The sequence below is a fragment of the Scleropages formosus genome, chromosome 22 (assembly GCF_900964775.1).
Source record: "Scleropages formosus chromosome 22, fSclFor1.1, whole genome shotgun sequence".
In the NCBI taxonomy this organism is placed as follows: Eukaryota; Metazoa; Chordata; class Actinopteri; order Osteoglossiformes; family Osteoglossidae; genus Scleropages; species Scleropages formosus.
This window is the reverse complement of record NC_041827.1, coordinates 9,697,579-9,709,870: the sequence shown is the minus strand read 5'-3', so window position 1 is coordinate 9,709,870 and position 12,292 is coordinate 9,697,579. Positions and strand designations below refer to the sequence as shown.

Genomic DNA, 12,292 nt, shown 5'->3' with positions numbered 1-12,292 from the left:
CCATCCATCCATCCATCCATCTTACTGTTTGCTGCATTTGACAGTCTCTTGCCTTCTGCTGCTGTTTTTTTCCTCTGTGCATGTTTATTTGTGATAAAGTGTGTTAAATCAGCGCTCTGTCTCTGCTGCCAGGGTTCTAGCACGCCTGGGACCTACATTAAACAAAGGGACACTGACCACAGGTACGAGTGTCTTTCTGTCACGATCTAAGTAACAAAGAGGTCAGTTTTCTCTTATGTCTGCATGCGAAACCTCTGTCTTTGCATTTCTTCTCTACTGAGAGCTTCAGTCCTTTCAACCAACTCCTCCTCCTTGCTTGAGCCCAGAACTGACCAGCTCTTAAAAAGCTTTTTCTTACCCTTTGATCTCTGTCTCCGTTTCCCCCGCAGCTCCTCTGAATACTAAATTCTCCTTTGTCTCCTCTTGGTGCTGGAGCTTTAGCGCGGATCTGGTGATAGACACGGTGATGGAGAGGCGCTATGACTTTGACCTGACCTACGTCACAGAGAAGATCATTTCTGTTTTCTTCCCCGCCGTGCTGGAGGAGGAACGCTACCGGGCCAACCTGAAGGAAGTGTCTGCCATGCTCAAGTCGAAGCACCAGGACAAGTTTCAGGTCCGTTAAGAAAAAGAGCACAAGCGTTCATCGTTTTTGCCAGCTGCTTCTTCGCTTCATATATTTATTTTGTAGTATTTACGGGCTTGACAGTTGCTGTTTCACACATACCAGCGTGCTTTTCATTTTAATTTGAACTTTTGTTATGTTTTATAAAGGAAGGAACAATTTCCAGGTTTTGTGCCTTACGAAAGGTTAAAACTGCACATACTGTACAGTGCTTCTTGAAAGTATGTGAACCCCTTGTCCCTTACTTCTACCAAGAAATTGATATTTAATCGGAACGGCCTTTCTGACATAGCAGGTGTGTAATTACCAATTCCGTGTGTTCGTTGAGAGGACATCATTTGCGCGCTAGGGGAACTGAACTAGTGTAGGTGCAAAAATACGTTCAGGTTTAGATTTTATATGTTTATTTTAGTATTTTATACAAGAACAATGACCATCCCTATAGGTTTAACATACTTTCAAGCAGCACGGTATGTTTCCTTGAACCCTGCTAGATAACGGCTGCAAAATTCACCTTTAACAATCTATGAACTGAAAACGGATGACGGTCGTTACGCGTAGTTTAGCTTTGTATGTTTGTTTTTTTTTTTCCATGGATTTGCTGTGTGTGTCATCAATGATGACAGGGTGGGGACAGTTTGATTGCATTGTCACAGACCTGTTCTTCTTTCGCAACAGCTTTTTAACCTGTCCGAAAAGCGTCACGATATCATCCGCCTAAATCCAAAGGTATTGCAAACGTGACAGAGCGAATGCCGCCTCACTTTCCTGTCATCGTTATAGGCAAGTTATAAGATGACAATCAGCTTATGAAACTCTACGATGAGACATTGTGTTGCTTCTAGCGCAGAATCAATGGAGCACAGAAATAAACAGCAGAGTATATTTAACAATACAATATATCCTTCTTTCAGAAAATTGACAGCTCGTACAGTTAGCGCACTTCGAAAGGGCAAAGTCAAAACAAGCAATGGAAACAAAAAAATGAATAAACCTCCATTACCATTACAAACTCTTCCCCTATGTTCCTTCCATCATCAGGTCAGTGACTTTGGGTGGCCTGACCTTCATGCTCCACACCTTGACAAAATCAGTGCCATCTGCAGAGCTATGGAGACCTGGTTGACCTCTGACCCCCAGCATGTGGTTGTCTTGCACTGCAAGGTTCGGAGCTTAATACGAACAGAATTACTGTCAACGGCATTAGATTTCTTTCTTTCTTTTCCTATACCGTCTTATGTTCTGTAGTAAACGACTAGAAAAAATTTAGAGGAAATTAATTCACTCTGTTTATCATAACACAGAATCAACTGGAGGACATCAAGGACAGTCTTTCAGTGGGAATAAAGTCAGCTATAATCCTAGTGCTCACAGCAGATGACAGCATGTTCCCTCACCAGGCTTTCCCCTTCTGTATTCCAGGGGCACAGAGGCAAAACTGAAGTCATCGTCTCTGCCTACATGCACTACAGTGAGGTCTGCGCAGGGTAACCCTCCTACATCTACCGAACATAACTTTCACTACTGCCGCTGTGGCTGGATTAGTATCGGGCATGCGTGCTTGTTAAATCTGTTTTCCTAATGGAAACTGTGTGTGTGTGTGTGTGTGTGTGTGTGTGTGTGTGTGTGTGTGTGTGTGTGTGTGTGTGTAAAGGGCTGACCGGATTCTCAGCACGCTGGCCATGAAAAGGTTCTGTGAGGATAAGGTTTTGTCATCTCTCCATCCCTCCCAAAACAGGTCAGATGTGAACCCCCTTGTTAAACCCAACACAACAGGGTTATTTCCTACACACTTAACAATATTGACTTTATTTTGAATTGCACATTAATTTTTGTCTTTTTTTTTTTTTTTTTTTACTTCTCTCATTCTCTATGTATATATTTTTTTTTTTTGCCCTGCAGTTTGTGATACTTTCCTCCAGTTAGCCAACATGCTGTAGATAAAATCAAAGTGTCCAAGCTTTTTCTATCCATATTAGGTACATATCCTACTTCAGAGGGCTCCTCTCTGGGGCCATCAAGATGAGCAGAAGCCCACTTTTCCTGCACCAGGTTCTTATCCCCAACCTACCCAACTTCCAGGCAGGCAGAGGTGGGGGGCTCTATTCTATAAATTAACCAGACATAATTAACTAGTTATATGTTCTATTCAAGAATCTTACCTATTACATGGAAACTTCACACACACACACATTGACTGAAACCGCTTGTCCCAAGTGGGGTCGTGGCGAACCGGAACCTAACCCGGCAGGCAACACGGGGCGCAAGGCTGGAAGGGGAGGGGACACACCGAGGACGGGATGCCAGTCTGTCACAGGGAACCCCAAGTGGGACTTGAACCCCAGACCCGCCAGAGAGCAGGCACGGGCCAAACCCGCTGCGCCACTGTGCCCCCCTTACATGGAAACCTATATGTTTTAAAATAGTTTTCAAATTTTTCATTTTAATGTCAGTTTGTGACTTTGCAAGGGCTTCATGCCCAGTATTAACTGAACCTCATAAGGCTTCATAGCCAAAGGTAAAATAAAGTATAATAACTGATAAATAAATTAAAAAAAAAAAAAAAAAAGACAGGCAAAATGTATTGGTACTTGTGTGTCTGTACACGTCTATGTTCTGAACCTAATTGTTTATCAAAAGATAAAAATTGTTTTATTCTTCATAAAAAAATGGAAATTGTGAAGTACTGTTGTGCTGCATTTTCAGTTACTAAGGACACTCGTCTTTCCGCTCAGGTTACTTTCCCTTCTTGAGGATCTACCAGTCCATGCAGCTGGTCTACACCTCAGGGGTCTAGTGAGTCTTAGAGGTTTATTACACCTATGTTGCTGGTCATATAGCTGTGAAGAGCAGTAACAGCCTGTGCCTGACACTTTTGTGTGTGTGGTGCAGTAACCCACAGGGCTCCAGTACCAGGAGGTTGTGTATTGCCATTGAACCTGCTCTGCTGTTGAAGGGAGAGGTCATGGTCAGTAAATACTGTAACTGCTGGATACAACGAGCACTTTGCACTTTTTCTTTCATAACCCTGGTCACCGTACTGTATCAGCCGCTCTCTGTCTCTCTTTGCAGGTGAAATGCTACCATTGGCGAGCCCATGGGAGAGAAAGAGACGCGGTATTTCGACTGCAGTTCCACACAGGCACCGTCCAAGGGGCTCGACTGTGGTTCAGCAAAGAGGAACTAGACGAAGCCTGCAATGGTACACCGAGTGATTGGGTGTAGCAGGGTCTTATTCCAGAGTGCTGAAAGGGGGGATAATGACAATGCAGCGACAGCAAAAATGTGTGTCTGTGATAAGAATCCAGGCATAAATTATATGGAAAACTAAAGACTAAAACTAAAGAGAAAGGGAGATGTACCCAAAATGGATGAGATTTGTGCAAAGCCGAAGTACGAAAGAGAGCCTGTGTGATACGGCAACTGGACGTGGGTTCAACCTCCGTTCAGGCTGTAATAATTTGCACATTCGATTTTGCTTACATGCATTTCCTGTGAGTGCTCTGGTTTCCTCTCACAAAGACATGTTTCAGGTAGACTGTTAAATAGCCTTTGGTGTGTGTATGCATCAGTGAATGTGTGTATGGAGGTCCTGTGATGCATTGGCGTCCTGGTCAAGGCGTTCCCTACCTGACCTAGTACCCTGTGCTTCCAGGATAAGCTCCACACCACTGCAACTCACTTTTGGGGCAAGTGGTAATTGAGAGTGAGAGAGTGAGTGAGTGAGAGAGAGAAACACAAGTCTCTTACATTTTACTGAAGGTTAGGTATGAACTTTTGTTTGAAGACAACTTCAGGAGCCTTTGGTGATTTAAATGTTTAATTTTGACTTCCATTTAGATGAAAAGTTTCCCGCAGATGCCAAAGTAGAGTTTGTCTTTTCTTCTGGATCAGAAAAAATCAAAGGTACTCCTCTACTTAATGTTGTGGTGTTCATCTCTCCACCTGTTATTGGTTTTTTTTTTTTTTTTTTTTTTTTTTTTTAAATGAAATATTGCCATGGTTTTTGGTTGGCTCTTAGGCTGTGATTACAGTGGCAAGAGCCATGAAGTGATGGTGGAATGCGCCAGCACCGATCCCCTGCTGCGCTGGGACTCCTATGAGAACTTCAATCTTCGACATCAAGACAGTACAGAAGGTAGCTACCTCACTGTTCCACCATGCATAAAGAATTCTTTCACGATAAAAAAACCTTTACTAAAATTCACAGAATTCTATTACATATATATGGCCATTATATTTCTATTTATCACAGATATCACCCATACGCCCGGGCCCCTTGATGGCAGCTTGTATGCCCAGGTCAAAAAGCGCCATGGACCAGGTTCCAACACCCTCATCTCCACAAATGACAGCCCAGCTGGCCGAGCAGAGAAGAGGCACGGCTCACCTGTACACATCAACTCCACTACGAGATACCTGTCGGCTCCCACTGAGCACTCTAGGTATCCTCCGCGGTTTTCGAGATGGCAGAAGAGGGAAGAACTGCATCGTCATTTAGTGGAATTCAGTGGTATGAGGGCAGAAGGAGATGGAGAGATGGGCTTCATGGACACCAGACATCCTGCTCCCGTAGAACACCCGGGGAAAGGCAGAGCTGGCCCTTGGTCTCTGTGCTGTGGAGAACCTACCTGCATGGCATCTATGCCACAGTCAAATGGATATTGTCCAGACCGGTCTTATAACTTTAATACCCGTCCTACACCACCCATCTCCCCACACTCTCGCCCAGCAACTTCTCCAGAACCAATGGTCATGTGTCAGCACCGTAACACCCACTCTCACCATTCCCTACCATGGAATCTGCAGTGCTACAGTTCTGAAAGTTCTCCCCAGTACTCATGTTCATGCCAAACCCAGGGTGTTTCATTACCTTCCCATGCTTACACACTTCCTCCTTCCAGCAGGCTGCCCTGCAGGGATGAGGAATTTGCACAGGTCCACCAATCTTCCAACCTACACCAGCTTTGCTTGCATAGATCGCAGACTCCCAACGTTTGTCGTGAAATGTTGCTTAATGGCCGAGTCTCCCCAGGGCGTTGCTGCCAAAGAGAAGATTTATCCGTGCCCGTCAGCACCTTCCACGCACTCCGAATTGGCCAAGGAGATCCTGAGGATTTTCGCTGGGCCAAAGAGGTAGCCACAGTGCAAAGTTCTGACCTGGATGCAGAGCTACGCAGAGAGACAGATGTGTCCTGGAATAGAGAAGGAGCGCAAAATCAAGAGGACGAGTTAACGTTGCACAGTGGCACGGTAGTCCACTGGGAGAAAGAAGAGGGAGGGTCTCAATGGGAGAAAGATTCAGAGTTCTGCCATAGAAATAACAGACGTAGCCCCTATATGGCACATGTATCTTCGTTTGACTCCCAGTCCTGTCCTCCTCCCGTTTGCACTGAACCCTCTCTTAGCCAGTCCCACAGCAGCTCCCACTCCAACCTGGATCTGAAGACCAGTAGCAGCAGTGGCTATCAAACCCCGCAACGGCCCTGCTCCTGCTCGACTGATCAGCCATCTCTATCAGAAAGCCGTGGTTATGCCTCTGGGTACCAGTCAGGATCTACTTCCCCTCTGCCTACACGTGGCGAAGATTCCGTAACTTCCCTCTGTAGCAGCAGCACACATGACTGCTTTGCTCCAGTTGCACCAGTCACAGGCCACTGTCTACAAGGTCCTTCACATAGCAAGTCTGGTATGTTCACACTGCAAGTCTGATGAGTTCACACTGTCATTTTGAGCAGAATGACTAGTTCACCCTCCACCATTTCTTTTTCAGTGCATCTCTCTGAGAGTGTTGTGGACACTGTGGCTTGCCATCACCAAGTTTCCCAAATCTCTCAGAAAGCGGAGTCCCTAGATGCCAACATTACCTGCTCTGCACCTTCAGAGGTCTCTAGGTCACCCGGTTCTTCAAACATTCAGAGGTAACCAGATCTTCCCTGTCATGTTGATGTACTTTTTTAATCAGCTTGTTAGCTGTGGATTGGGTATATTCTTCAGTAGGACTCTCATTTTAACGTGAAAATTCTCTTCGAAGAGGAGAAATTATCTGAAAATGAACAGGAGGACAAACTATCAACAATTTTTCTCTGCTTCCTTCAGCCCCTGCCCTGGGGAGACGGAATTCTTTGTGACAGAAGTTCGGGCCGTCCCGGCACGTGCTGCGTGCTTCCAGCCGCAGGAATCTGAGCATAAGAACGTGTCCCTGAGCCACAGCGACTCTCAATGCATAACCATCACATGTACTGCATCCCCCATAAATACCAGGAGCCCAGAACCCACAAGTCACCCCGAAGAGTCCACATTCCGGCAGCCCTCTGGCTTCTCCTCCAGCCCCAGTCCTGAGCCAACTTGTTCAGGTTTGGAATCGGTTAAAGTACAGCCCAGCAGCAGTCTTTCTGGGCATGGAGACCTTGACACCTGGAGCAGTACGAGAGGGTCTTCAAGCTGTAGCTCCACACCACAGCCTTCCCCTTCTTTCTCTCAACCCCCTCAAGGCAGTCAAAGATGCCACCCTCCACCATGCTCCCCTTCAATGGCACAGAAACTTGGGGCAGAAAGCTCAGGGCATCACCCACCTCACGCTAATGTAGATGACCACAGCAGCCATCGTATACCCCAGTCCTGCAATGGTTCCTCCACACCTTCTTTCCCCATGTCTACAAAGTATTACCCCCTTAGCATCCCGCTACTGCCATATACAGGGTATACTGCTGTTACCATCCCCTCACCCCAGCCTGCGCTTCCTGAAAAGCAACGCATATATGGTACCGACGCTACTCACAGGCCGGGCTCTGGACCCTCAGGCAACAAGCAGTCGCTGTGCCCCAAGCCTCAGCACGTGATGCCTCCCTCTTTCAGAGAATTACCATCTCTCACAAAGTCAGATGATGGATCCCTCCCTCTGGCAGAGGAGGTACAGAACCGTGTCAAGTTTGTCCAGGACCGATCTCAGTTTTGGTATAAGCCTGACATCTCGAGGGACCAAGGTAAAAAAAAAAAAACAGCTGCTGAGATTTCTAATATAAGTGCATAAAACTTGAGCTGGAAAAGCAAAACGACTAAATAATATAACTCTTACTTGTTCATGTTTTACAGTGGTATGATTTCTTTGGTTAAAAATGTGATGCTTTGGCAGAGAAATATATAGAAAATGATCACTTGATGTACAAAAAGACGCGCTGCTTTTTCCCGTTTCATTTATATGTGAGTGTGTTCATGCAGCGTCCTTTAACCGCGCTTCCTGGTTTTCATGCCTGCGTGAACCATATGGATATTCTGTCGCACTCTCGGTTCCCGCAGCTGTCGCTGCGTTGAAGGGGAAGGAACCGGGGGCCTTCCTGATTCGAGACAGCAGTTCATTTCAGGGAGCGTATGGTTTGGCGCTGAAAGTTGCCGTGCTTCCTCTCAACGCCGCCATCCACAGCAGTAAAGGTACAATAGCTGCAATGCTGTGTTCCTGTCGTCAGCTGCGCTCCCTGTGTGACCCTGTGCAGCAAATTCTCCCTTCTCTGCCCCCTGTACCAAAGTGAGGTTCCCTTGACATTGAGATGAAATTGTACACTTGTACTACAAACCATTTATTACACATAACTTGTAGACGCAGCAGCGTAAGGGGGGTGCGGTGGCGCCGCGGGTTTGACCGGGTCCCGCTCTTCGGTGGGTCTGCGGTTCGAGTCCCGCTTGGGGTGCCCTGCGACGGACTGGCGTCCCGTCCTGGGTGCGTCTCATGCCTTGTGCCCTGCGTTGCCGGGTTAGGCTCCGGTTCGCCGCGACCCCGCTCGGGACAAACGGTTTCAGACTGCGTGCGCGTACATCAGAGTACGAAGAAGGTTGCATTAGGTGTGAAACAGATATCTTTGTGAAAGATTGTAATCCCTTTCTCTTAGTGCTTTGCGAAGTTCCTCTCCCGGTTCTGCTTTGTGCTCTAACACAGTGAGCGCAATCTTTTTTTTTTTTTTTTTTTGGACCGCGGTATAATAGTGCATGCGTCTTTCTGTTACAAGCTGTCTCTCCACCTCTGAGCAGGCGACCCTCAGGAGCAACTGGTGCGACACTTCCTTATCGAAAAGGGCCCACGGGGGGTGAAGATCAGGGGTTGCCCAATTGAGCCCCATTTCGGTGAGGAGGACCCCCCTGTGTGCATTTTGTCGGTCTTGCGCGGTCTTGACGACGCTCACAGCTGAACTTTCCTTTCTCGATGAAAGTTTCGTTGCTTATTTTTTTCTAACACGGTACCGCGACATGAGGTAAACGCACATACATGCGTGAATCTGACAGCCTTGGACAGCCACATCAGATCATTGATCTCCACCCTCTGGCCTGTGTCGTTTCTGTGCCGCAGGGAGCCTGTCGGCTCTGGTCCATCAGCACTCCATCACGCCCGTTTCCCTGCCGTGCACGCTGCGCCTCCCCGAGTCCGGTGAGTTCTGCCGGAGGGAGAGAGGCTCGGGACTGCAGTGTTATATGCGTGCAAGAGTGAGCAGCACAGATACGCCTGAATACCTTGTTATCATGCGAGCTCTTGTTCCGATTTGCTGTGGAGAGACATCCCCTGCCTGGTGTGTATTCTGTGGCTCAGCTTCATGTGGTGAATCCATCAGAGGTGCGTTTCTCAGAGTCTGAGGCAGAGCTGCAGACGACAATTGTGCAGACAAAAATCTTTCCAAGTCGGTTTAATTCAAATAAATTTTGTTTCAGTTAATTGTTTCGCTTGCACGCTTAGCGAAAAGTTGCATAAAGAGACTGTGTGTGTGTGTGTGTGTGTGTGTGTGTGTGTGTGTGTGTGTGTGTCAGATCCAGTCAGAGAGCTACAGGCTGCCAGCAGCACAAGCACAGCAGCAGACCTGCTCAAACAGGGCGCAGGTGAGTCCCGCATCTAACCTTCTGGCAAAGCATAAAGTTAACATTTCGCACCTTGGTGAAGATGACCCTTTACCTCACTATTTGTCGTTTCATTCTCTAAACATGAGCGTACGCGTTTTTGGTTAATGCTCATTAAAAGTAACTGTGAAGAGAAAACTGATGTTCTGTATTAAAAGGAATATAGTGTGGTGTTGTTGTTACTGATCATTCATAAAGCGGGAGCCATAATGGAATCTGAGACAAGTTTCAGGTTGAAAATCTGTGTCCTTAACTAAGCGCTCTTCTCCGCAAAGAGACACCGAACACTCAACTGTTGACCGTAAGGCCACCGTCAGCCTGCCTGCCTTCTACATGTGTAAACGCATCAAGAAAATGGCATTTCGTGAAAAAGAAGCAGTGAGACGGTGCATTCAGTGGGGCGTTTTGTTTCAGCAGTCTGTGTGTCGCTGCAGCTTGCAACGTGCTCTACCTGAACTCAGTGGAGACAGAATCGCTGACGGGACCCAAGGCTGTCGCCAAAGCCGCCGGTGTCGCCCTGTCCGGAGATCTGCATCCCGGCGCTACAGTTGTGCATTTCAAGGTGTCTGCCCAGGGTATTACTCTAACCGACAACGAGCGCAGGTAGGGATTCCGGCTTTCTGAGTACATCTCGCGTCACATCTGTCGTATGAGGGACGCCTTTGTACTACATAAAGAAAATGTTTGCGTTCGACGCACACGCCTTTCTCTCTTTCTAGGCTGTTTTTCAGGAGACATTACCCTGTCAGCACTGTGATTTTCAGCAGTGTTGACCCCCAGGAGAGGAGGTGGGCCTACAGCCATGCGCTTTAAAAATCCTATGGACCCCCTGTGACACATGGCTAGTTCTTGGACTTTTGGGACATTGCTGTAGTACATCCACATTTATGAATCTGGCAGATTCTTTACTGCAGTAGTGACATACCAGGCAGAGTACAGGTTAATGTGCACTACTGTATTGTGGCTGTGCTGCTGTGCGTCATTCTAAGGCATGTTTCCGTCTACCTCTTCTTTACTCTAGGTGGACCAACTCTGACAGTACACCAACTAAGTAAGTGCTTTCTGAGTGCGTGTTTCCCTACATCTCCAGAGTGGTCATCAGCTGGACCCTTCCAGTCCATTGAATATCTAGACAAAAATATTCATTTTTATCTCTGAACCATACTTATATACCCAATGTTGTTTAGTTGGCTTCACTGTAGTTCCATATTCAAGCCAAGTGACACTGCAACCATACTGTTAACATTCACAAATCCAGGTCCAGCTCAAGTTGACCAAGTCATTTATTAATATTTTTTTAATGTTTTTCTGCTTAATTTGCGTTTTTCATTATTTCTTTGTCACACTTGTCTAAAATACCAGTCTCTTGGTCTCCGCTCCTTTCTTTTTGAATCACCAATGTCCCCTAATACTATTTTACATATGAGGTGCTTATTTTCATCTAGGATATTTGGCTTTGTGGCTAAGAAACCTGGCAGCGTGTCTGATAACATCTGCCACCTGTTTGCGGAGCTGGACCCTGAGCAGCCTGCCACTGCCATCGTCAACTTTATCAACAAGGTGCTGCTGAGGCTTCAGGGCACATGATGAAGGACAAGGAAAGGAAAGGAGACGAGGCACAAAGGACAGAGTCAAGGAAGCCTGCAAAGTGCGAAAGATTAGGGCCTTAATGGGAGACCATGTCACATGGATTATGGTTTGCATTTTATAACAAACTGTCTCATAGCGAAAGATTGTGTAACACCCCAGTTTTAGTTTTATTCTTCAATTTTTTTAAATAACATTATCATGCATGACATAAGCAAGTCCAGAAAATGGATGAATGGATGGATGGATGTCTTGTAATTCTCTGCTTTCTGTGTTCATACCAAATATCTGTTTGCTAATAACACAGATAAGTAGGTTTTTTTGTACATGAGTTTTTTTGATGACACATTATCAACAAATTATGCATGCTGAAGGACCATAACCTGTACTGTTTTCGCTATACACATTAAACACCAAAGTGGTCAAATTGAAAAATACAGCACCCGAACATTTGTGTTTAAATTAAAGAAACTTCCCTTTAAAATATGGAAATGTAATGATTAGCTTCCTTCACCAGGGATACTGTAAATATCATCAAATGCATTTGAAGGTAACTGTTAATACTAATGGGTATTTCTTCCAGCAATACACACAGCACAATGTATGATGCACAACACCATTTAAGTAACCCATTCAGTCAAGTGGTGGTGTGCATGGTTTGGGCAAACATCTACACAGCATTGTGACCACAAGGGTTCTAACTGGCAAACCCTTGTCTAGGGATGGGAGTCTAATGACAAGGGCTGAAATACTGTGGTTTTTAAAAAATGTTTCCTTTCTTCCTTTTCATTTGTAGACTTGTAGGGCTGGACTAGAATTTTAGTTTTTAATGTGCACTCAGAAATGTTCAGTTTAGCTAAAACTTTCAAAGTGCTTTGTTTTTAAGAACAGAACAAAGGGTGGGGAGAATTATTCTGCCAAGGATTATATGAAATGTGAGAGTTTGCATTTTGTTAGCATGGTATTACAAGTATAAGATGCTGGCTAACAATTTCTACTGAAATTGGAATGAATCTGATTTAGAATTATTACAAGGTGAATTAGAGCAAACACAAGTGGGTCGATACAGATTAGTTTACCCTACCAATAGCAATATTTTCTGAAATTCATTTAGCTGTATTTATATATTCTTTTGTTCTGTTATCACTTCACTAAATTGTGTTCAAGATTGGATCATTTTGTGGCAGTATGTATTTTGCA

General features: G+C 45.6%; 1 protein-coding gene across 1 annotated transcript; it reads left to right on the top strand.

The window, feature by feature from the left end:
* Nucleotides 1-439: 439 nt before the first annotated feature.
* LOC108918153 (tensin-2-like) lies at nt 440-11,993 on the top strand. Its single transcript, XM_018725192.2, has 22 exons — nt 440-616; nt 1,304-1,354; nt 1,667-1,789; nt 2,048-2,112; nt 2,280-2,363; nt 2,605-2,717; nt 3,361-3,421; nt 3,518-3,593; nt 3,698-3,827; nt 4,466-4,531; nt 4,647-4,763; nt 4,881-6,314; nt 6,399-6,546; nt 6,725-7,611; nt 7,925-8,056; nt 8,651-8,743; nt 8,967-9,044; nt 9,419-9,487; nt 9,940-10,108; nt 10,225-10,293; nt 10,527-10,556; nt 10,951-11,993. The coding sequence occupies exons 1-22, from the start codon at nt 467-469 to the stop codon at nt 11,090-11,092; spliced, it is 4,287 nt and encodes a 1,428-aa protein (XP_018580708.2). The 5' UTR covers nt 440-466; the 3' UTR covers nt 11,093-11,993.
* The last annotated feature ends 299 nt before the right edge of the window (nt 11,994-12,292 follow it).